The sequence below is a fragment of the Salmo salar genome, chromosome 15 (assembly GCF_965601325.2).
Source record: "Salmo salar chromosome 15, fSalSal1, whole genome shotgun sequence".
NCBI classification, from domain to species: Eukaryota; Metazoa; Chordata; class Actinopteri; order Salmoniformes; family Salmonidae; genus Salmo; species Salmo salar.
In genome coordinates this window covers 21,786,532-21,810,987 of record NC_138305.1, presented here as the reverse complement: position 1 = coordinate 21,810,987, position 24,456 = coordinate 21,786,532, and the positions used below count along the sequence as shown (strand labels likewise).

General features: G+C 43.0%; 1 protein-coding gene across 5 annotated transcripts in view; it reads left to right on the top strand.

The window, feature by feature from the left end:
* The window catches only part of ccm2 (CCM2 scaffold protein), a 32,496-nt gene extending 8,504 nt beyond the window's left edge, over positions 1-23,992 (top strand). For 2 of the 5 annotated variants that reach the window (XM_045695511.2, XM_082961610.1), the window contains exons 2-10: positions 5,132-5,308; positions 5,478-5,561; positions 5,826-6,009; positions 12,876-13,012; positions 13,152-13,287; positions 13,642-13,699; positions 14,680-14,818; positions 19,832-19,970; positions 20,472-23,992. In XM_045695511.2, the coding sequence (XP_045551467.1) occupies positions 5,132-5,308; positions 5,478-5,561; positions 5,826-6,009; positions 12,876-13,012; positions 13,152-13,287; positions 13,642-13,699; positions 14,680-14,818; positions 19,832-19,970; positions 20,472-20,770 (1,353 nt within the window). In that variant the 3' untranslated portion in view covers positions 20,771-23,992. Of the gene's footprint in view, positions 1-25; positions 214-5,131; positions 5,309-5,477; positions 5,562-5,825; positions 6,010-12,875; positions 13,013-13,151; positions 13,288-13,641; positions 13,700-14,679; positions 14,819-19,831; positions 19,971-20,471 lie in introns of those variants that run through there. The other 3 variants (XM_045695513.2, XM_045695512.2, XM_082961611.1) reach the window with 3 other exon arrangements.
* Positions 23,993-24,456: the final 464 nt, after the last annotated feature.

Here is a 24,456-nt window from a genome sequence, read left to right as displayed (position 1 = left end):
GAGGCTGAGATTGGGAATTTAGCCAGGACACCGGGGCTAAAAAGAAAACAAAAAAAAACCACAGTGATCAGACTGTCAGAACCGTCAGACACCGCCCAGTAACGGTATCAAACAGACACAGACGACATACAGGCAGACACAAACAGCTCCTCTTTCATTGAGGCTAAATGGAGACTGAGGTAGGAATACATGTCTGCGTCCGACCTGGGAAAAGTTAGTTTCCTTTTTTGTTTTTAATTCGTTTGTCTGATCTGTCGTCATGGGTGACGTTGTCAACGCACTAATGGAGCTCTTCATTTTACTGCTTCTCTTGCTGCTGTATTTGGTGGTGTTTTAGCGGTGCTCTTCAACAGCTAACCCCGAACAAGAACTATATACACTTTAGGTCTACATTGTAAGTGGAGAGTTAATGTGTTGTACTTTCTTTTTTTTTTTTTTTTTAGTTTAGTGTCAACTTTTTACATTTGGAGAAAGCGGAAGGAAGATGTGGATGTTTCTTATACCTAGTCAATGTCTGTGGTTAGTAACTTAGAACCATGTTCCGGCCAAGTGTGTGTGTGTGTGTGTGTGTGTGACAACAGCAGGTTTTTATGTAATGTTCACAGCAGCGTCGTATAAAACCACATAGCTAATGTAATGCTTGGAGTAGTGTTTTTTATTTTAGCGGTGAATATGCTGGGAACATGCAATATTGTGTAACATGGGCTGCTACCAGAGATAGTAAGGTTACTTCCCAAATGGCATCCTATCCCCCAGGGCTCTGGTCTAAAGTAGTGCACTATATAGGGTGCCATAGGGCAGTGGTCTAAAGTAGTGGACTATATAGGGAATAGGGTGCCATAGGGCTCTGGTCTAAAGTAGTGCACTATATATAGGGAATAGGGTTCCATAGGGCTCTGGTCTAAAGTAGTGCACTATATAGGGAATAGGGTGCCACAGGGCTCTGGTCTAAAGTAGTGCACTATATATAGGGAATAGGGTGCCATAGGGCTCTGGTCTAAAGTAGTGCACTATATAGGGAATAGGGTGCCATAGGGCTCTGGTCTAAAGTAGTGCACTATATACAGTGGGAAGAACAAGTATTTGATACACTGCCGATTTTGCAGGTTTTCCTACTTACAAAGCATGTAGAGGTCTGTAATTTTTATCATAGGTACACTACAACTGTGAGAGACGGAATGTAAAACAAAAATCCAGAAAATTACATTGTATGATTTTTAAGTAATTAATTTGCATTTTATTGCATGACATAAGTATTTGATACATCAGAAAAGCAGAACTTAATATTTGGTACAGAAACCTTTGTTTGCAATTACAGAGATCATACGTTTCCTGTAGTTCTTGACCAGGTTTGCACACACTTCAGCAGGGATTTTGGCCCACTCCTCCATACAGACCTTCTCCAGATCCTTCAGGTTTCGTGGGCTGTCGCTGGGCAATACGGACTTTCAGCTCCCTCCAAAGATTTTCTATTGGGTTCAGGTCTGGAGACTGGCTAGGCCACTCCAGGACTTTGAGATGCTTCTTACGGAGCCACTCCTTAGTTGCCGTGGCTGTGTGTTTCGGGTCGTTGTCATGCTGGAAGACCCAGCCACGACCCATCTTCAATGCTCTTACTGAGGGAAGGAGGTTGTTGGCCAAGATCTCGCGATACATGGCCCCATCCATCCTCCCCTCAATACGGTGCAGTCGTCCTGTCCCCTTTGCAGAAAAGCATCCCCAAATAATGATGTTTCCACCTCCATGGTTCACGGTTGGGATGGTGTTCTTGGGGTTGTACTCATCCTTCATCTTACTCCAAACACGGCGAGTGGAGTTTAGACCAAAAAGCTCTTTCTGTCTCATCAGACCACATGACCTTCTCCCATTCCTCCTCTGGATCATCCAGATGGTCATTGGCAAACTTCAGACGGGCCTGGACATGCGCTGGCTTGAGCAGGGGGACCTTGCGTGCGCTGCAGGATTTTAATCCATGACGGCGTAGTGTGTTACTAATGGTTTTCTTTGAGACTGTGGTCCCAGCTCTCTTCAGGTCATTGACCATGTCCTGCCGTGTAGTTCTGAGCTGATCCCTCACCTTCCTCATGATCATTGATGCCCCACGAGGTGAGATCTTGCATGGAGCCCCAGACCGAGGGTGATTGACCGTCATCTTGAACTTCTTCCATTTTCTAATAATTGCGCCAACAGTTGTTGCCTTCTCACCAAGCTGCTTGCCTATTATCCTGTAGCCCATCCCAGCCTTGTGCAGGTCTCCAATTTTATCCCTGATGTCCTTACACAGCTCTCTGGTCTTCACCATTGTGGAGAGGTTGGAGTCTGTTTGATTGAGTGTGTGGACAGGTGTCTTTTATACAGGTAACGAGTTCAAACAGGTGCAGTTAATACAGGTAATGAGTGGAGAACAGGAGGGCTTCTTAAAGAAAAACTAACAGGTCTGTGAGAGCCGGAATTCTTACTGGTTGGTAGGTGATCATATAGTTATGTCATGCAATAAAATTCAAATTAATTACTTAAAAATCATACAATGTGATTTTTCTGGATTTTTGTTTTAGATTCCGTCTCTCACAGTTGAAGTGTACCTATGATAAAAATGACAGACCTCTACATGCTTTGTAAGTAGGAAAACCTGCAAAATCGGGCAGTGTATCAAATACTTGTTCTCCCCACTGTATAAGGAATAGGGTGCCATAGGGCTCTGGTCTAAAGTAGTGCACTATATAGGGAATAGGGTGCCATCGGGCTCTGGTCTAAAGTAGAGCACTATATATAGGGAATTGGGTGCCGTTTGGAAGCAGCCTTACACTCTCACAGTTCTCACATGTTGTATTGTCACATGCAGCAGATGGGTGCAGTAATGTTGTTTTACAGGGTGTCATGGAAACTCAAATCAATAATGAGGAGGGTATTGCTTTATTCAAAACGTATTGATAAGGAACAGGTCACACCACACACACGTGAATGGAGTGAGTGCTCTGCAGTAATGAGGCTGGTTGACCCAACACTCTTCACTAACCCTTACAGAGGTATCCTGGTTCTTATATAGCTGACACTAAGAATGCTTAGTCATGGATGGTTCCACCCCTCCCATGCAGATCGGGGGGCATCATAAGCTACCTCGGGTTCATCTCGTTATCTGCACCTGGTCTGTGTTTTGACCCGGCTTAGTTTCCCAATTACAAGAATGATTAGGAACAATGAGGGATTGTTCTTCTCCTAAACTATCTCTAATAAAACCCATATACTTGACCATACGCCCAGATTTGCGGCAGGGAGCTAGAGTTAGGCTGGACAAAAGAACGAGTCAAAATTCACCCAAGGCTGAAAAATGGCAAATTAACTTTGGCTAAGCTGGAACATAGCAACTGAATGGAATCGAACTTTCGCAGTCTGTTTTGACTGAAGTGATACTTAGAATTCCATTTTGCCTAAATGACACAAAAAAAATTAGCCCTTTTTATTTTACCACTACAATCTGTTCGTTGGACAAAACTGGGAAAAACTAGTGTAGAAAGTAAACAGCCACACCTCGATGGTGTCAACTGTTTATGGCTGCGTAAAATGAGAAAGTAGGGAAAAAATAAACTTCTGAATATTTCTGGTCTAGTGATCGATGACAACCGAGCTCTCTGCCCAGACTTGCATAATTACAAAGAGGAGATTCTCCTGATTTTTAAAATGGTGTCCGACTTGAAAAAAATCTAAATATACACGTTGCGAGACCTTTGGCGAAATAGAACAGCATGCCTATATTTCCCCCTATAGGAAACAATGGGACGACCTCAGAGTTCCATGAGTCATTTTTGTTGTTGTTTAAATTTTAACTACCAACAACGTGAACGGGTCTCATTACCATCAATAGCAAAGCAGGCATTGTGAACGTAGAACAAGAGGCTGGGAATAGAACGTTCGGAAGACAAAAATTGGTTCCACAGTGCTCAATAGAACTAATTGGAGCTGGCAGGGAGAAAAAATGCTCTAAAATAAGGCCTGTTTTTTTTTTCGTGATTACTTCAAAACTACGGCAAGCAGCTGGGAAATATGGTCATATTATGAAACTGGGCTCCACGGCGGATGCAATGAACTAGTTTTTTTTATCAGAAAGCATTGTTAAATAGTTAATTTGTCCAGCCTACTAGAGTGGAGACCATCCTTTTACAAAAACACAGCATTGGTAAAACAGAAATATCTTACTATTTGTTACGTATATAATTTGTCTATTAATATCAAACAAATCAGGTAAATACGTAATTTTTTTCTCACAATGGTCAGCCATGGTAGTACAGCGCCCCTAGAGTACATTAGGGTTAAGTGCTCAAGGGGTATATTGACAGATTTTTTCACTTTGTCTGCTCGGGTATTCGAACCAGCAACATTTCAGTTACTGGCCCAATGCTCTAACAATTAGTAGCTCGCACTGCTTCCAACAGAGGAAACACACAGGGGCTGCAGAACGGACTAGGCCAGAGTAAACACTGGGGCTGCAGAACGGACAAGGCCAGAGTACACACTGGGGCAGCAGAACGGACAAGGCCAGAGTAAACACTGGGGCAGCAGAACGGACAAGGCTTGGTAACAGCAGAAGTAGGTCTAGGTCTAGTCCACTTTGTAACTCTGCAGGCTTCACAAACTGCTGAATTTATATCCCATTTTGACAAAGGCCATTTGTGTAGTTGGAAGGGATTTGGGATTCTGTAATAAATACCATGAGACCTTTTACCTATACGGATGTGTAGGCTTAGCCCGATATGGATGTGTAGGCTTAGCCCGATATGGATGTGTAGGCTTAGCCCGATACGGATGGGTAGGCTTAGCCCGATACGGGCGGGTAGGCTTAGCCCGATACGGGCGGGTAGGCTTAGCCCGATACGGGCGGGTAGGCTTAGCCCGATACGGGCGGGTAGGCTTAGCCCGATACGGGCGGGTAGGCTTAGCCTATAGATAAACATAAAGATACTCTGGCCTAGGTGACTTTATATTATTGATACTTTGTTGTTACTGTGAATTAATACGATACCTCTTCCCTCCCTCCCCCTGTCACCATCTCTCTACCCTCCCTCCCCCCTCTCTTTCCATCCCCTCTCGCTGTCTCCCTCCCTCCCTCGCTCTCTCTCTCTACCTCCCCCTGCAGCCAGGTATCGTGTCTCCCTTCAAGCGCGTGTTTCTGAAGGGAGAAAAGGGTAGAGATAAAAAGGCTCAGGAGAAGACTACAGAACGCCGTGCCCTCCACACCTTCTCTCTCTCCCTCCCCGACCACCGCATCGACCCTGACATCCTGCTCAATGACTACGTAGAGAAGGAAGTCAAGGTGAGAGGTCAGCGGTCAAGGCTCCCAGGGCGGGAGGAATGACTGACTGGGAACTAAGAGTGTCGGTGATAGCTGCACATCCCAGGGTTTCTCCACAGCTTCTGAAAAACCCTAATAATCAAGTGTCTGTATTTATCCTCTGTTCCAATTTTACCTGTGTGTTCTGTAGTACTTGGGCCAGCTGACGTCAGTACCAGGGTACCTGAACCCCTCCAGTCGAACGGAGGTGTTACAGCTCATTGACAATGCCAGGGTAAGTTACATCTCCAAATGGATCCTTGTATTGTTCACTAAAGAATTTAAAAGTCGAGATTTATTCACAGGAGGTAAAAAAAAAAAAAGTTGTATCTTTTATCATTTTGAATAAAGCCTCTGATATTTCACTTTGCCACAACGTTACAAAGAAAATACTACATTTTAGACTTAAATGATTATAAATGGTAGAGTCATGGGGATATATTGTGTTGCGACGGGAACGACATGAGTGAAACTGTCACGTCATTTCCTGGTTACCTAGAAGTCCCACCAGTTGGCGGGTCAGCTTACTACGGAGCAGGATGCAGTGGTCAGTCTGTCGGCCTATAATGTGAAGCTGGTGTGGCGGGATGGAGAGGATATCATACTGCGTGTTCCCATCCACGACATCGCTGCCGTGTCATACATACGAGACGACTCACTACACCTGGTGGTGCTCAAGACAGGTACCTAACCACTTTACCTACCTTACCTCAGTACACCTGGTGGTGCTCAAGACAGGTACCTAACCACTTTACCTACCTTACTTCACTACACCTGGTGGTGCTCAAGACAGGTACCTAACCACTTTACCTACCTTACCTCACTACACCTGGTGGTGCTCAAGACAGGTGCCTAACCACTTTACCTACCTTAGCTCACTACACCTGGTGGTGCTCAACACAGGTACCTAACCACCTATCTACCTACTAGAGCTGGGACGATAATCCAAAAATGATTGACAACTGACCATATTGATCACTTATCGCAGGCGTTTTGCTAATATTGTTGTTCATCATGATAAGTACCCTATACTAGAGAAATGTGAAGTTTGAAATGAAATGTTTGCAAATATGGCTGATTTGTTAATGGCTACAACGATGGAACTACTAATAGTCTAAAGGATAGTAAACACAGAACATTGTATTAATGTTCTGAACTTATCGTTAATATGTAGAATAATGTATCAACCCTACAAGCAATATTATTATGGTGAGAGATTATAACTACAGTTTTAAATACCTCCATGGACCATGAAGGAAATCACACTACAAACTTATCACCCTCAAGCACATGATTTTTTAAATAAAAAAATGTATTTAACCTTTATTTAACTAGGCAAGTCAGTTAAGGACAAATTCTTATTTACAATGACGGCCTACTCCGGCCAAACCTGGACGACGCTGGGCCAATTATGCGCCGCCCTATGGGACTCCCAATAACGGCCGGATGTGATACAACCTGGATTCGAACCAGGTATTATAGTGACGCCTCTTGCACTGAGATGCAGTGCCTTAGACCGCTGCGCCACTCGGGAGCCCAAAATCAAGAATACCTAGTGAGGTATACATGGTGGAGGCTCAATCAAGCTAGTCGTCTTGACTATTTTCTTATGTCATTCTCTCTGGCATTAAAAGTTAGTGTTGATAGGGGACAGAATGCGGTCGGACCATCAAATAATTAGCATACACATTACTCTTACAGAATTTCTACGTGGGCGAGGATATTGGAAATGTTATCAAAGCCTACTGGTTGACAACTTGTTTTTAACCAAGACAATAATTTATTGACTTTTTTCCTACATAACATATAGGTTTAGCAGATCCCCCAGTATGGGACACTTTTAAAATGTGCCTTTAGAGAGGACATGCTGCAATTCAATACCCATCTTTAACAAAAACAATTTAGGTCAAAAGAGTTAACATTAACAAAGGAAATGGAGGAACTAACAGTACAGATGATGGATAGCAATACAAACTGTAGCATAGAGGCTCAGAATACGTTAGAGGAAAAACAAAAAGAACTGCCGGGAACTTATTCAAGAAAGATGAAGTGTAATATATTTTTTTTATCTTCAACATAGAAATGCTACCGAAAATAATTTACAGGAACTAGATAGTAATGATCGAGTCATCCATGTTTCACCAAATTATATCTTGGAAGAGAAACATTTTAACCATACATTTTCACTTCATTCTCCACTAACCAAAGTTAATCGCAATTATTGTTTCTATTAATAATGTAAAATGAACATCTGTACAGAAAGACTCATGTGAATGCCGAATTACAGAGGAGGAATTTATTGATTCAATTAAAGCCTTTAAGTCCGGAAGAACTTCAGGGCCAGATGGCATACCAGTTAAGGTATATCAAACCTTTTTCGATGTAATCTGATGTCTATTATTAGCATGTGTTAACCACAACTAGAAAAGTGGAAGATTCTCAGATACTCAGCAAGAAGGTCTGATTGGTGGTAAATATAAAGATCCAATCCACCTAAAAAAATACTGGAGGCCTCTTACACTTAAGTGTTGTGATGCTAAAATTATAGCAAAATGCATAGCGCATTGAATGGAAAAAGGTATTGTCGGATATTATTCATGCTAAACAGACAGGTTTTTAATGGACGATACATTGGAGATAATATAAGATAAGAACTGGAAACAATGGAACACTACGAAAAATCTGGGAAACCAGGCTTGGTATTTATAGCTGATTTTGAAAAGGCCTTTGATAAAGTACAACTACAATTTATATATAAATGCCTTGACTATTTTAATTTAGGAGAATCTCTTATATAATGGGTTATGTATAAGTAACCCTAGGTGTAAAATAGTAAATAATGGATACTACTCAAAGTATTAAACAATGAAGAGGAGTAAAACAAGGTTGTCTATTATCGGCATATTTATTAAGGGCATCGAAATGTTAGCTATTAAAATCAGATCGAACAATAATATCAAGGGGCTAGAAATCCAAGGCTTAAAAACAAAGGTATTGTACGCAGACGACTCATGTTTTCTTTTTAATCCGCAATCTGGTTCCCTGCACAGCCTCAAAGAGATGCTTGATAATTTCTCTAACCTCTCTTGATTACAACCAAACTATGATAAGTACATTTGTATGTATTGTGTCACTAAAAAGAAAAACTTTTACATTAGCATCTAGTTTACCAATAAAATGGTCTGACAGTGAAGTGGACATACTTTGTATTCATATCCCTGAATAAATAAATGATCTCACTGTACTATGTTTTAATAGAAAGTTAGCAGAAATAGATAAGATCTTGCTAACAAGGAAAGAACACCTATTTGTGGAGAAATCACCCTGATTAACTCTTTAGTCATATCTCAGTTTACGTATTTACATATGGCTCTGTCTACACCTAACGACTTATTTTTTTATTTTTTATTATATGAGCAAAAAATATTCCACTTTATTTGGAACGGAAAGCCAGACAAAATTAAACGGGCCTATTTATATAATGAATATGAATTCAGAGGGAGGAAATTATTAAATATTAAATCATTGGACCTCTCACTAAAGGCTTCAGTCATACAAAAGTTTTAAAGTTAAATCCGAGCTGGTTCTCCAGCAGATTAGTAAGAACACCTCACCCTGTGTTCCAAAATGTTTCCCTTTAGCTAAATTACAACCTATCACTTCTGGTTATTTGAAAATGAAATCATCTCCAATATATCGTTACATTTTTAAAACAAGCCATAGAAAGTTGGTTGCAATTTCAGTTTAATCCACCAGAAAAGACAAAACAAAGATGGTTAAACTCAAATATACTAATTGATCCCCCAAAAAAATGTTTTTGGGGGGGAAAAGTGTTTTAAAAATATATTTTTTTGCTAATGATAGCATAAATAGGAGTGGTGGAGTTATGTCACACATGGAGCTATCTAAAATATATGGGAATGTCTGCTCTATCCAAAATTACAACCAAGTCAATGCAGCATTACTGCGAAAATGGAGGAGGCAAGTCGAAGGGGGTGAAGGTAAGGAACTTGTCCATGTATCTACATTAAAGACCAAAGTTTAACATTTTGGGGGGGGGGAAATAACAGTATACCAGTTACATTTAGGGATACTTTTTTTTTTTAACTGCTGCCTCATACAGATAGTTGTGAAGAGATCTTCAATGTGCTGATTCCATGGCACATGGTTTATGAACTGATACACAAAACAACGCCTGATTCAAAACTTAGTTTAGCAATTTAAATTATTATACAAAATTATTGAAACCAATCTAATGTTATGTATATAGGGGATACAACCATCCCAGCTCTGCAGATTTTCCTACGAAGAAACAGAATCATTAGATTTCTTGTTTTGGTACTGCCCGTATTTTGGTCGCAGGTTTAGGAATGGTTGAAAAATCGCAACATTTACCGAAAAATAACTCTGCAAATAGCACTGCTGGGTGATTTTGAAAACCCATAGTCAATCGATCAATAATATAATACTCTTAGTAAACATCATTTTTGTTAATTTAGAATCTATAGAAACTATGACAACAGAACGGTACAGAACATTTGTGAAACATCACAGCACATTTGAAAAATATACGGCAAGTAAAAACTAGATGGTTTTCAGAGATTGGAGGGGTTGAGGGTAGCTGAAGGACTAAAGGAAAATAGTGCTAAAGGAAAATAGTGCCTGTAATATGTTCTGTAGAAGTCTGAATATTGTTGTACAGTAGTTTACTCCAATTAGGGGAGAGGATTGGGGGAAATAAAGACGGGTGCTCAAGACGGGTAGCCAGCCATCTTAAGCCCCTTTTACACAGAGGGCTTTACCTTTTTTCGTTCCTGTATCAGAGCCCATGTATCTAGATATGTATCGTTCCTGTATCAGCCCATGTATCTAGATATGTATCGTTCCTGTATCAGAGCCCATGTATCTAGATATGTATCGTTCCTGCATCGGAGCCCATGTATCTAGATATGTATTGTTCCTGTATCGGAGGAGCCCATGTATCTAGATATGTATTGTTCCTGTATCGGAGGAGCCCATGTATCTAGATATGTATTGTTCCTGTATCGGAGGAGTCCATGTATCTAGATATGTATTGTTCCTGTATCGGAGGAGTCCATGTATCTAGATATGTATCGTTCCTGTATCGGAGGAGCCCATGTATCTAGATATGTATCGTCCATGTATCTAGATGCGTATCGTTCCTGTATCAGAGCCCATGTATCTAGATATGTATCGTTCCTGTAACAGAGCCCATATATCTAGATGTGTATCGTTCCTGTATCAGAGGAGTCCATGTATCTAGATATGTATCGTTCCTGTATCGGAGGAGTCCATGTATCTAGATATCGTTCCTGTATCAGAGCCCATGTATCTAGATATGTATCGTTCCTGTATCGGAGGAGTCCATGTATCTAGATATGTATCGTTCCTGTATCGGAGGAGTCCATGTATCTAGATATGTATCGTTCCTGTATCGGAGGAGTCCATGTATCTAGATATGTATCGTTCCTGTATCAGAGCCCATGTATCTAGATATGTATCGTTCCTGTATCGGAGGAGCCCATGTATCTAGATATGTATCGTTCCTGTATCGGAGGAGCCCATGTATCTAGATATGTATCGTTCCTGTATCGGAGGAGCCCATGTATCTAGATATGTATCGTTCCTGTATCGGAGGAGCCCATGTATCTAGATATGTATCGTTCCTGTATCAGAGGAGCCCATGTATCTAGATATGTATCGTCCATGTATCTAGATGCGTATCGTTCCTGTATCAGAGCCCATGTATCTAGATATGTATCGTTCCTGTATCAGAGCCCATATATCTAGATGTGTATCGTTCCTGTATCAGAGGAGTCCATGTATCTAGATGCGTATCGTTCCTGTATTAGAGCCCATGTATCTGGATATGTATCGTTCCTGTATCAGAGCCCATGTATCTGGATATGTATCGTTCCTGTATCGGAGGAGTCCATGTATCTAGATATATATCGTTCCTTTATCAGAGTCCATGTATCTAGATATGTATCGTTCCTGTATCGGAGGAGTCCATGTATCTAGATATGTATCGTTCCTGTATCGGAGGAGTCCATGTATCTAGATATGTATCGTTCCTGTATCGGAGGAGTCCATGTATCTAGATATGTATCATTCCTGTATCAGAGCCCATGTATCTAGATATGTATCGTTCCTGTATCAGAGCCCATGTATCTAGATATGTATCGTTCCTGTATCTAGATGCGTATCGTTCCTGTATCAGAGCCCATGTATCTAGATATGTATCGTTCCTGTATTGGAGGAGCCCATGTATCTAGATATGTATCGTTCCTGTATCGGAGGAGCCCATGTATCTAGATATGTATCGTTCCTGTATCGGAGGAGCCCATGTATCTAGATATCGTTCCTGTATCAGAGCCCATGTATCTAGATATGTATCGTTCCTGTATCGGAGGAGTCCATGTATCTAGATATGTATCGTTCCTGTATCGGAGGAGTCCATGTATCTAGATATGTATCGTTCCTGTATCGGAGGAGTCCATGTATCTAGATATGTATCGTTCCTGTATCGGAGGAGTCCATGTATCTAGATATGTATCGTTCCTGTATCGGAGGAGCCCATGTATCTAGATATGTATCGTTCCTGTATCGGAGGATCCCATGTATCTAGATATGTATCGTTCCTGTATCGGAGGAGCCCATGTATCTAGATATGTATCGTTCCTGTATCAGAGGAGCCCATGTATCTAGATATGTATCGTCCATGTATCTAGATGCGTATCGTTCCTGTATCAGAGCCCATGTATCTAGATATGTATCGTTCCTGTATCAGAGCCCATATATCTAGATGTGTATCGTTCCTGTATCAGAGGAGTCCATGTATCTAGATGCGTATCGTTCCTGTATTAGAGCCCATGTATCTGGATATGTATCGTTCCTGTATCAGAGCCCATGTATCTGGATATGTATCGTTCCTGTATCGGAGGAGTCCATGTATCTAGATATATATCGTTCCTGTATCAGAGTCCATGTATCTAGATATGTATCGTTCCTGTATCGGAGGAGTCCATGTATCTAGATATGTATCGTTCCTGTATCGGAGGAGTCCATGTATCTAGATATGTATCGTTCCTGTATCGGAGGAGTCCATGTATCTAGATATGTATCGTTCCTGTATCGGAGGAGTCCATGTATCTAGATATGTATCGTTCCTGTATCAGAGCCCATGTATCTAGATATGTATCGTTCCTGTATCTAGATGCGTATCGTTCCTGTATCAGAGCCCATGTATCTAGATATGTATCGTTCCTGTATCGGAGGAGCCCATGTATCTAGATATGTATCGTTCCTGTATCGGAGGAGCCCATGTATCTAGATATGTATCGTTCTTGTATCGGAGCCCATGTATCTAGATATGTATCGTTCCTGTATCAGAGCCCATGTATCTAGATACGTATCGTTCCTGTATCGGAGGAGCCCATGTATCTAGATGCATACAGAATAATCTTTAAAACGAAAGCTGATTATTGTGAGTGTAATGTTGGTGTGCTTTCTCTCTCTGGTTCACCAGCCCAGGAGGCAGGTGTGTCCCCATGCCCCAGTACCTGTCCTGACCTGTCTAAGTCCCAGACCCTCAGCTCTCTGTCTGAGAGCGGGGCTGTACTGGTAGAGGTCTGCTGTCTGCTAGTGCTGGCTGTAGACAACAAGGTATCTAACACACACACACATACATTGCCTCCTCCTGCTGGCTATCGACAAACACACTACTACCTTTCTCAGACTGTTGGCTATGTTCCCAAACTATTTCCCCTTTGTTGAACTTACCTCTGTTTCTTGTCGTCTGCAGGCAGCAGCAGAGGAGCTGTGTCTCCTACTCAGCCAGGTGTTCCAGATAGTTTATACTGAGTCCACTATAGACTTCCTGGACAGAGCCATCTTTGACGGAGCCACTACCCCCACCAGACACCTCTCTCTCTACAGTGGTGAGGACATCAATCAATTAACATGTCAATCAATCAATCCCACACGGACACTGACACCGCTCTCTACCAGTGGAGGCTGCTGAGAGGTTGGACGACTTATAATAATGTCTGGAATGGAGCCAATGGAATGGCATCAAATACATGGAAACTATGTGTCGGATGTATTTGATACCATTCCACTGAATTCCGCTCCAGGCATTACCACGGGCCCATCCTACCCAATTAAGTAGCCACCAACCTCATGTGCTCTCTATAGTGATGAGGCTCTGCCCAGCTCAAAATGTGTTCAATGTTACTAAGAGCAGCAATAAAAAATTATTAATATGAATCCATTTATGTTTTCTAATTGTGAAGATGACTCTTCAAGCAAGGTGGACCTTAAGGAATCATTCGAAGCAGAGGCCAGCACCTTGTAAGTAGCTTGAATTATGTCTGTGTGTTATGCAGTTAGTTCCAGGGTTCTCAGGCGGAAGGTTCTCAGGCGGAAGGTTCTCAGGCGGTGCTTCTCAGGCGGTGGTGACTACACAGCTGAACAGTAGTCCAGGTGCGACAAAACTAGGGCCTGTAGGACCAGTCTGGTCAAATGAGATGTCAAGAAGGCAACGCCCTATCATGGACAGACCTCTTCCTATTTTAGCAACCGTTTGTGTCTATATGTTTTGACCATGACAGCTTGCTATGGTTCTGTAGGGTTTTAATGATGTAGTTCTGGGTTTTAACGATGTGGTTCTGTAGGGTTTTAATGATGTAGTTCTGTAGGGTTTTAATGATGTAGTTCTGTAGGGTTTTAATGATGTGGTTCTGTAGGGTTTTAATGATGTGGTTCTGTAAGGTTTTAATGATGTGGTTCTGTAGGGTTTTAACGATGTGGTTCTGTAGGGTTTTAACGATGTGGTTCTGTAGGGTTTTAACGATGTGGTTCTGTAGGGTTTTAACGAAGTGGTTCTGTAGGGTTTTAACGATGTAGTTCTGTAGGGTTTTAATGATGTAGTTCTGTAGGGTTTTAATGATGTAGTTCTGTAGGGTTTTAATGATGTAGTTCTGTAGGGTTTTAATGATGTAGTTCTGTAGGGTTTTAATGATGTGGTTCTGTAGGGTTTTAATGATGTGGTTCTGTAGGGTTTTAATGAAGTGGTTCTGTAGGGTTTTAATGATGTGGTTCTGTAGGGTTTTAATGATGTGGTTCTGTAGGGTTTTAATGATGTGGTTCTGTAGGGTTTTAACGATGTGGTTCTGTAGGGTTTTAACGATGTAGTTCTGTAAGGTTTTAACGATGTGGTTCTGTAGGGTTTTAACGATGTGGTTCTGTAGGGTTTTAACGATGTGGTTCTGTAGGGTTTTAATGATGTGGTTCTGTAGGGTTTTAATGAAGTGGCTCTGTTTGTTCTATAGTTCTTTCCAGGGGTCTCTAGAGGCAGGGGGCGACTCTCCGTCCCCCACCTCCACCCCAGCCTCCCCTCAGACCAAGACAGCCAGCGAAGGAGAGCTGAGCACCACCGCCACAGAGCTGCTACAAGACTACATGACCACGGTAGGGTGGGTGTGTTGTGTGTCTGTGCATGTATGGATGTATAATGGCGCCTGAGGGGGATGGCTGCTGTTTACGGGCTCATAACCAACTGCTGTTTTGTGGGGGGGTTTTTTCCCCACATTGTTTGTAACTTGTTTTGTACATAATGTTGCTGCTACCGTCTATTATGACCGAAAAGAGATTCTGGATATTAGAACAGAGATTACGAACTGGATTAAGATTTTTTTTCTGTAATGAGTCCAATGCGAAGGATGTACTGCTTCTCCGAGACCCGTCATTCGCGTGATGAAAATACAGAAATAAAAATACTGAAATACAGGGGGCGGAGATCAGGGTGCCTCGTCTGCGAGTGGGTAACCCGCCTCTACCATCCGTTCTATCGGACAACATGCAATCATTGGAGAATAAACTGGATGATCTCCGTTCGAGACTATCCTGCCAACGGGATATTAAACTGTATTATCTTATGTTTCACCAAGTCGTGGCTGAATGACGACACGGATACTATACAGTTGGCTGGGTTTTCCCTGCATCGGCAGGACAGAACAGCTACGTCTGGTAAGACGAGGGGGGGGTGTCTATTTGTCAATAACAGCTGGTGTACAATGTCTAATGTTAAAGAAGTCTCGAGGTATTGCACCTCATGATAAGCTGTAGATAACACTATCTACCAAGAGAATTTTCATCTGTATTTTTTGTAGCCATCTATTTACCACCACAGACCAATGCTGGCACCAAGACCGCACTCAACCAGCTGTATAAGGTCATAAGCAAACAAGAAAATGCTCATCCAGAAGCGGCGCTCCTAGTGGCCGGGGACTTTAATGCAGGCGAACTTAATTCCTACCAACATGTCACATGATCAACAAGAGGGAATAAAACTCTGGACCACCTTTACTCCACACACAGAGATGCATAAAGCTCTCCCTCCCCCTCCGTTTGGCAAATCGGACCATAATTCTATCCTCCTGATTCCTGCTTACAAACAAAAACTAAAGCAGGAAGTACCAGTGACTCGCTCAATACGGAAGTGGTCAAATGACGCAGATGCTTTGCTACAGGACTGTTTTGCTAGCACAGACTGGAATATGTTCCTGGATTCATCCAATGGCATTGAGGAGAATACCACCTCAGTCATCGGCTTCATCAATAAGTGCATCGACGATGTCGTCCCCACAGTGACCGTACATACATATCCCAACCAGAAGCCATGGATTACAGGCAACATCCGCACTGAGCTAAAGGCTAGAGCTGCCGCTTTCAAAGAGCAGGACACTAATCCGGACGCCTATAAGAAATCCCACTATGCCCTCAGACGAACCATCTAACAGGCAAAGCATCAATACAGGACTAAGATTAAATCCTACTTCACCGGCTCTGACGCTTGTCGGATGTCGCAGGGCTTGCAAACTATTACAGACTACAAAGGGAAACCCAGCTGCGAGCTGCCCAGTGACGCAAGCCTACCAGATGAGCTAAATGCCTTTTTATGCTCGCTTTGAGGCAAGCAACACTGAAACATGCACAAGAGCACCAGCTGTTCTGGATGACTGTGTGATCACGCTCTCCGTAGCCCATGTGAGTAAGACCTTTAAACGGGTGAACATTCACAAGGCCGCGGGGTCAGACGGATTACCAGGACGTGTACTCAGAGCATGCGCAGACCAACTGGAAAGTGTCTTACTGACTTTTTCAAACTCTCCCTGACCGAGTCTGTAATACCAACATGTTTCAAGCAGACCACCATAGTCCCTGTGCCCAAGAAAGCGTTGGTAACCTGCCTAAATGACTCACGTCGGTAACCTTAAAGTGCTTTGAAAGACTGGTCATGGCTCACATCAAGACCATTATCTCGGAAACCTTAGACCCACTTCAATTTGCATCCCGCACCAACAGATCCACAGATGACGCAATCTCTATCGCACTCCACACTGCCCTTTCCCACCTGGACAAAAGGAACACCTATGTGAGAATGCTATTCATTGATTTACAGCTCAGCGTTCAACACCATAGTGCCCTCAAAGCTCATCATTAAGCTAAGGACCCGGGGACTTAACACCTCCCTCTGCAACTGTATCCTGGACTTTCTGACGGGCTGCCCCCAGGTGGTAAAAGTAGGTAACAACACATCTGCCACGCTGATCCTCAACACAGGGCCCCTCCTGTAGTCCCTGTTCACCCACAACTCCAGCACCATCATTAAGTTTGCTGAAGACACAACAGTGATAGGCCTGATCGCCGACAACGATGAGACCGCCTATTGGGAGGAGGTCAGAGACCTGGCTGTGTGGTTTCAGATTAACAACCTCCCCCTCAACATGAGCAAGACAAAGGAGCTGATCGTGGACTACAGGAAAAAGAGGGCTGCATACGCCTCCATTCGCATCGACGGGGCTGTAGTGGAGCGGGTCATGAGTTTCAAGTTCCTTGATGTCCACATCACCAACAAACTATCATGGTCCAAGCACACCAAGACAGTCCTGAAGAGGGCACAACAAAGCCTATTCCCCCTCAGGAGACTGAAAAGATTTGGCATGGGTCCCCAGATCCTCAAAAGGTTCTACAGCTGCACCATCGAGAGCATCCTGACCGGTTGCCTCACCGCCTGGTATGGCAACTGCTCGGCATCTGACCGTAAGGCGCTACAGAGGGTAGTGCGTACGGCCCGGTACATCACTGGGGCCAAGCTTCCTGCCATCCAGGAACTATATACTAGGCGGTGTCAGAGAAAAGCCCCAAAAAATTGTCAGATTCCAGTCACGCAAGTCATAGACTTTTCTCTCTGCTACCACACGGCAAGCAGTTCCGGAGCACCAAGTCTAGGTCCAAAAGGCTCCTTAACAGCTTCTACCCCCAAACCATAAGACTGCTGAACAATATATACCCCCTGCATATACAGTGCCAAAAAGTATGTGAACCCTTTGGAATTACCCGGATATGTGCATAAATTGCTCATCAAATTTGATCTGAACTTCATCTATGTCACAACAATAGACAAACACTGTGTGCTTAAACTAATAACACACAAATTGTTTTTTTTCTTGTCTATATTGAATACATCCTTTAAACATTCAGTGTAGGTTGGAAAAAGTATGTGAACCCCTAGGCTAATGACTTCTCCAAAAGCTAATTGGAGTCAGGAGTCAGCTAACCTGAGTCCAATCAATGAGGCAAGATTGGAGATGTTGGTTAGAGCTGCACTGCCCTATCAAAAACCCTGCCCTGCCATCACAAAATGTTAGTTTGCTATTCACCAGAAGCATTGCTTGATGTGAACCATGCCTCGTGCAAAAGAGATTTGAGAAGACCTAAGATTAAGAATTGTTGACTTGCATAAAGTTGGGAAGGGTTACAAAAGTATCTCTAAAGGCCTTGATGTTCATCAGTCCACGGTAAGACAAATTGTCTATAAATTGAGAAAGTTCAGCACTGTTGCTACTCTCCCTAGGAGTGGCCGTCCTGCAAAGATGACTGCAAGAGCACAGTGCAGAATGCTCAATGAGGTTAAGAAGAATCCTAGAGTGTCAGCTAAAGACTTAGAGAAATCTCTGGAACATGCTAACATCTCTGTTGACGAGTCTACTATACTTAAAACACTAAACAAGAGTAGTGTTCATGGGAGGACACCACGGAAGAAGCCACTGCTGTCCAAAGAAAACATTGCTGCACGTCTGAATTTCGCAAAAGAGCACCTGGACGTTCCACAGCGCTTCTGGCAAAATATTCTGTGGAGAGATGAAACTAAAGTTGAGTTGTTTGGAAGGAACACACAACACTACGTGGAGAAAAGACTCAGCACACCAACATCAAAACCTCATCCCAACTGTAAAGTATGGTGGAGGGAGCATCATGGTTTGGGGCTGCTTTGCTGCCTCAGGGCCTGGACAGCTTGCTAACATCGACAGATTTTCCAAGTTTATCAAGACATTTTGCAGGAGAATGTAAGGCGATCTGTCCACAAATTGAAGCTCAACAGGACATCACCCAGAAGACAGAAGTAAATCAACAACAGAATGGCTTCAACAGAAGAAAATACGCCTTCTGGAGTCGCCTAGTCCTGACCTCAACCCGATTTGAGATGCTGTTGCATGACCTGAAGAGCAGTTCACACCAGACATCCCAAGAATATTGCTGAACTGAAACAGTTTTGTAAAGAGGAATGGTCTAAAATTCCTCCTGACCGTTGTGCAGGTCAGATCCGCAACTACAGAAAACGTTTGGTTGAGGTTATTGCTTCCAAAGGAGGGTCAACCAGTTATTAAATCCAAGGGTTCACATACTTTTTCCACCCTGCACTGTAAATGTTTACACAGTGTGTTTAATAAAGGTATTAAAACATATAATTGTTTGTTTTATTAGTTTAAGTAGACTGCGTTTGTGTATTGTTGTTACTTAGATGAAGATCAGATCAAATTTTATGGCCAATTTATGCAGAAATCCAAATAATTCCAAAGGGTTCACATACTTTTTCTTGCCACTCTAGCCACCGTTATTGTTATTTAATTTTTTACTTTAGTTTATTTAGTAAATATCTTAACTCTTATTTCTTGAACTGCGTTGTTGGTTAAGGGCTTGTAAGTAAGCATTTCACGATAAGGTCCACACCTGTTGTGTTTGGCGCATGTGACATTTGATGTATGAGGTTGTGGCTTTGATGATCTATAAAATAGGTACAGCTGCTTTCTCATTTTATTTTTCTCTAACCTTTTTCCCTTCCCCTCTCCCCCTTTTCTCTCCCTCCCCCCTTTTCTCTCCTTCTCCCCTTTTCTCTCTCCTTCCCCCCTTTTCTCTCTCTCCCCTCCTTTTCTCTCTCTCCCCTCCTTTTCTCTCTCTCCCCTCCTTTTCTCTCTCTCCCCTCCTTTTTTCTCTCTCCCCTCCTTTTCTCTCTCCCCTCCTTTTCTCTCTCTTCCCCCCTTTTCTCTCTCTTCCCCCCTTTTCTCTCTCCTTCCCCCCTTTTCTCTCTCCTCTCTCCCTCCCCTCTCTCTCTCCCTCCCCCCTCTTTTCCTCTTTAAGTTGCGTACCAAGTTGTCGTCTCAGGAGATCCAGCAGTTTGCTACTCTTCTTCATGAGTACCGTAACGGAGCGTCCGTCCATGAGTTCTGTATAAACCTTCGCCAGCTCTACGGGGACAGCAGGAAGTTCCTCCTACTGGGTGAGAACCACTTCCTGTATCGGGGTCACAGGGTGAAAGGTCAAACCTGGGCTGTGTTCAGAGGCCGAGCAGCAGGAAACAGTTGTGAAACGAACGGGAGATTTTTACCTGAGCTTGACCAATGAGAATGCTTATTTTGTGTTTCCCAATCCCTGTTTTTGCTACGTTGTGCCTTATTGAACAGGACCCTGCTGTTTCAGCTTGACTGGGAAATGAGTCTGCACTATTTTCAGTTGACACAAGGCTCTCAGGGTTTAACAGTGGGACCATTTTAATCCCATATGTGCCTAAATATGTGCTGTGTGCCCTGGATTGTTAATTTAGGAGCAGCAGTGAGTCTAGAGAAATGAGGGACTCTTTAATACCTAAAATAATTTTCATTGTGCTGCTAAATTTCTTTGGCTCCTTGTAAAAAAAAAAAAAAAAGCCCTGGTTCTGTGATTCAGACTGTCTGTGCATTGTCCTTCCCCCCCCCCCCCTTACGATCCCATGTCCACCCAGGTCTGAGGCCGTTCATCCCAGAGAAGGACAGCCAACACTTTGAGAACTTCCTGGAGACCATCGGTGTTAAGGACGGCCGTGGCATCATCACTGACAGCTTCGGACGCTACCGCCGCACCGCCAGCTCCGCCTCGGACTCAACCACCAATGGGAACGGGGCGGCGGGAGGGGACGGGGCTGGGTCTGAGGAGGGGCTGGTGCCCTCCGAAGGAGACGAGTGGGACCGCATGATCTCTGATATCAGTAATGATATAGAGGCTCTGGGCGTTAGTATGGACCAAGAAGGGGTCACACCCTAGCCTCTAACCCCTTGCCTCGAGTCTGGGAGAGAGGGTGATGCCCTACCCCCCCCCCCAGACCCTACTCCCTACCATCGAGACTGTGCTGCAGTATGGACCAAGAGGGGTCACACTCTAGACCCTAACCCCTTCTCCCTATGCCCTAACTCATACCCCCCCTAGTCCCTACTCGTCCTGAACCAACAGAGAGGACGATCCAGCCAGCCCAGATCCAACCCCTTGATGATGACATGCTGTGCATTGTGGCCAATCAGCTTTCAGTGTGAGCCAGCGTGGCCAATCAGCTTTCAGTATGAGCCAGTGGACCAATCCGCTCGGCCGTTCAAAGAAAACGTTATTGACCCATTCGTATTGGTTTTTACTAACTGAGTGAATGGCAGCTTTTTAAGTCTCTTTTTTGTTTTTATCGTTATTGGCAGTATCTGCCATCAGTGACAAGGATGAAGCTGAGTCACCCCCCTGAGGGCAGCCATAACGAATACCCACAATGCTCTGGTGTCTCGCTTCACAATGGGTGCGTTTGACATTTGCAGCCGACTTTAAAGGCGAGTCGAGGCCGACTGATCTACAAATCACCTTTTAGGTCATTTAAAAATTACCTCAATGTTATATGTAGGTCAAGTCAGTCGCAATTTTTCCCTTCATACAACACGCTTTTGATGCTCTGGAACACGGCCAATCAGAGTCTGTGGGTGCGCTGTACAGGAAATAAAGGGGTGCCATTTGAGACGTGCACCTGAAGATGTGCCTGGACACAGAATATTGAATATTTTATAATGACTTAGGTTCATGTTTGTAGTAGTTAGCCTGTATTTCTAACTAATATGTGTTCTTTAAGGTTAATCATTAACCTTCTACAGTCTCAGCCCTGTTTAAGACTGGGGGCCAGGTGGGGTTCTACTCAGCTAACGTGTGGAATTGTTTTAAGAAGGTCATACCAAATGACATTTAGCTTATTTGATTTTCTGAATTTTAAGATCCCTTGAAAGTATAAAGAAAAATATATAAAAAGTATTTGATGAAACAGTGAATTTGGCCTTACTGCTGTTAGCCACAAACAAACACATTGAATAACAGATTCACTACATGGAACGACAGATAGTATAAAAATAAAAAAAATCTAAAGGAAGTCTGTTTGATATCTGCGAGATATAAGAAAGATCAGGAACCTTTTTTAATTTCAATTTTATTACATGTTTTTGACACCTTATTTTTGGCACTAAACTGTCTCCATATATACTTCCATTCATTTTTTATAAAACTGGTACCAGGGGACGTTCAGACGAGTCTTGTGAGGCAAAACAACCGACATGTACGTGTTCAGACGAGGCTTGTAGGGGGGGTCGTAGAGCAAAACGGATTTGGAAGTGCGACGTCGACGGATGTTTAGGATTAAGATGCATCCAATGTAAGGAAACAGAAATCTCTAGTTTAAACTGAAGGATGTTGATGAGGATTTTTTTTGTATTATGCTGATATGATTTCGGCGGGCTGCGGAAATCCACTCTGGGACGGGTTAACTTAATCCACCAAGTATTTTCTCCTACTCTGCATATTTACTGCTTTCCTTTTTTTTATATATATATATATATATATATATATGTTCCAAATGCACCCTATTCCTTATTTAGTGCACTACTTTTGACCAGAGCTTTATGGGCACTCGTCAAAAGTAGTGCACTAAATAGGGAGTAGAGTGCTCTCTGGTGTTCGGGACTTTGTTTTATTTACTTGTATTATTTTGTTGTGGATTTATGTTTTACACTTAGCCTAGCATTTAGCCTGAGCCTTAGCCTAGCAGTTAGCCTTAGCCTAGCGTTTTCTATTAACGTTTACTTTTGTCTTATCTCAGTCAACGACAACTGTTGATAAAATGTGACTTTGTATTGTAAAACTGAACTCCCATTCAGAATATCTGGATGGAGAACATATCTGACAAAGCCAGTTACTGGCTGATTTGACAATTCCATACCCAATCTCTTCTCATAGCGCAGACAGACCAAACCAACCTTACCTTCAGCCATGCACAGTAGATCACCTGCTGGGCGTTGAAAAAAGGTGACGATTCAACATGTACAATCGTCTGGAAAATGAAATGGCGTCCGTCGATCATTGTGGTGTTTCTCCTCTCTGACCTTCTTCCCCGATCACCAGTCATTGTGTCTTCAGATCTAAGTGGCACTAAAGTAGTATACTATATACCAACCCCTATGGGCCCTGGTCTAAAGTAGTATACTATATACCAACCCCTATGGGCCCTGGTCTAAAGTAGTATACTATATACCAACCCCTAAGGGTCCTGGTCTAAAGTAGTATACTATATACCAACCCCTATGGGCCCTGGTCTAAAGTAGTATACTATATACCAACCCCTAAGGGTCCTGGTCTAAAGTAGTATACTATATACCAACCCCTATGGGCCCTGGTCTAAAGTAGTATACTATATACCAACCCCTATGGGCCCTGGTCTAAAGTAGTATACTATATACCAACCCCTATGGGCCCTGGTCTAAAGTAGTATACTATATACCAACCCCTATGGGTCCTGGTCTAAAGTAGTATACTATATACCAACCCCTATGGGCCCTGGTCTAAAGTAGTATACTATATACCAACCCCTATGGGCCCTGGTCTAAAGTAGTATACTATATACCAACCCCTAAGGGTCCTGGTCTAAAGTAGTATACTATATACCAACCCCTATGGGCCCTGGTCTAAAGTAGTATACTATATACCAACCCCTATGGGCCCTGGTCTAAAGTAGTATACTATATACCAACCCCTAAGGGTCCTGGTCTAAAGTAGTATACTATATACCAACCCCTATGGGCCCTGGTCTAAAGTAGTATACTATATACCAACCCCTATGGGTCCTGGTCTAAAGTAGGATACTATATACCAACCCCTATGGGCCCTGGTCTAAAGTAGTATACTATATACCAACCCCTATGGGCCCTGGTCTAAAGTAGTATACTATATACCAACCCCTATGGGTCCTGGTCTAAAGTAGTATACTATATACCAACCCCTATGGGTCCTGGTCTAAAGTAGTATACTATATACCAGAGGTGCACAGTTAGAATTCAAAGAGGTCCAGTGGCTAACGTTTTTTTCCCCCCTAAAGGTCCAAACCATGAAAATGTCTAACGTGCGCTATGATTTGGGGTCATATGTAGCTCTTGTATATGTATAGCTAATAAACAAAGTACTGCATTTCAATAACATTTCAACAATATTTATTGCACATTTTCAATGCAGACACATTAAACATAAATATGCAGGCTAATCATAAATAAAAGTAGGTCTATCACAAATGTTCTCATTTCAAGCAAAACAAGACTGCATCGTCACGCAACAAGACTGCATCGTCACGCAACAAGACTGCATCGTCACGCAACAAGACTGCATCGTCACGCAACAAGACTGCATCGTCACGCAACAAGACTGCATCGTCACGCAACAAGACTGCATCGTCACACAACAAGACTGCATCGTCATACAACAAGACATTAGACCAGGGAACACAGCCTGCTGCCAGACAGGGTCATGGTTGGTTAGACCAGGGAACGCAGTCTCTGACACAGCCTGCTGCCAGACAGGGTCATGGTTGGTTAGACCAGGGAACGCAGTCTGCTGCCAGACAGGGCCATGGTTGGTTAGACCAGGGAACACAGCCTGCTGCCAGA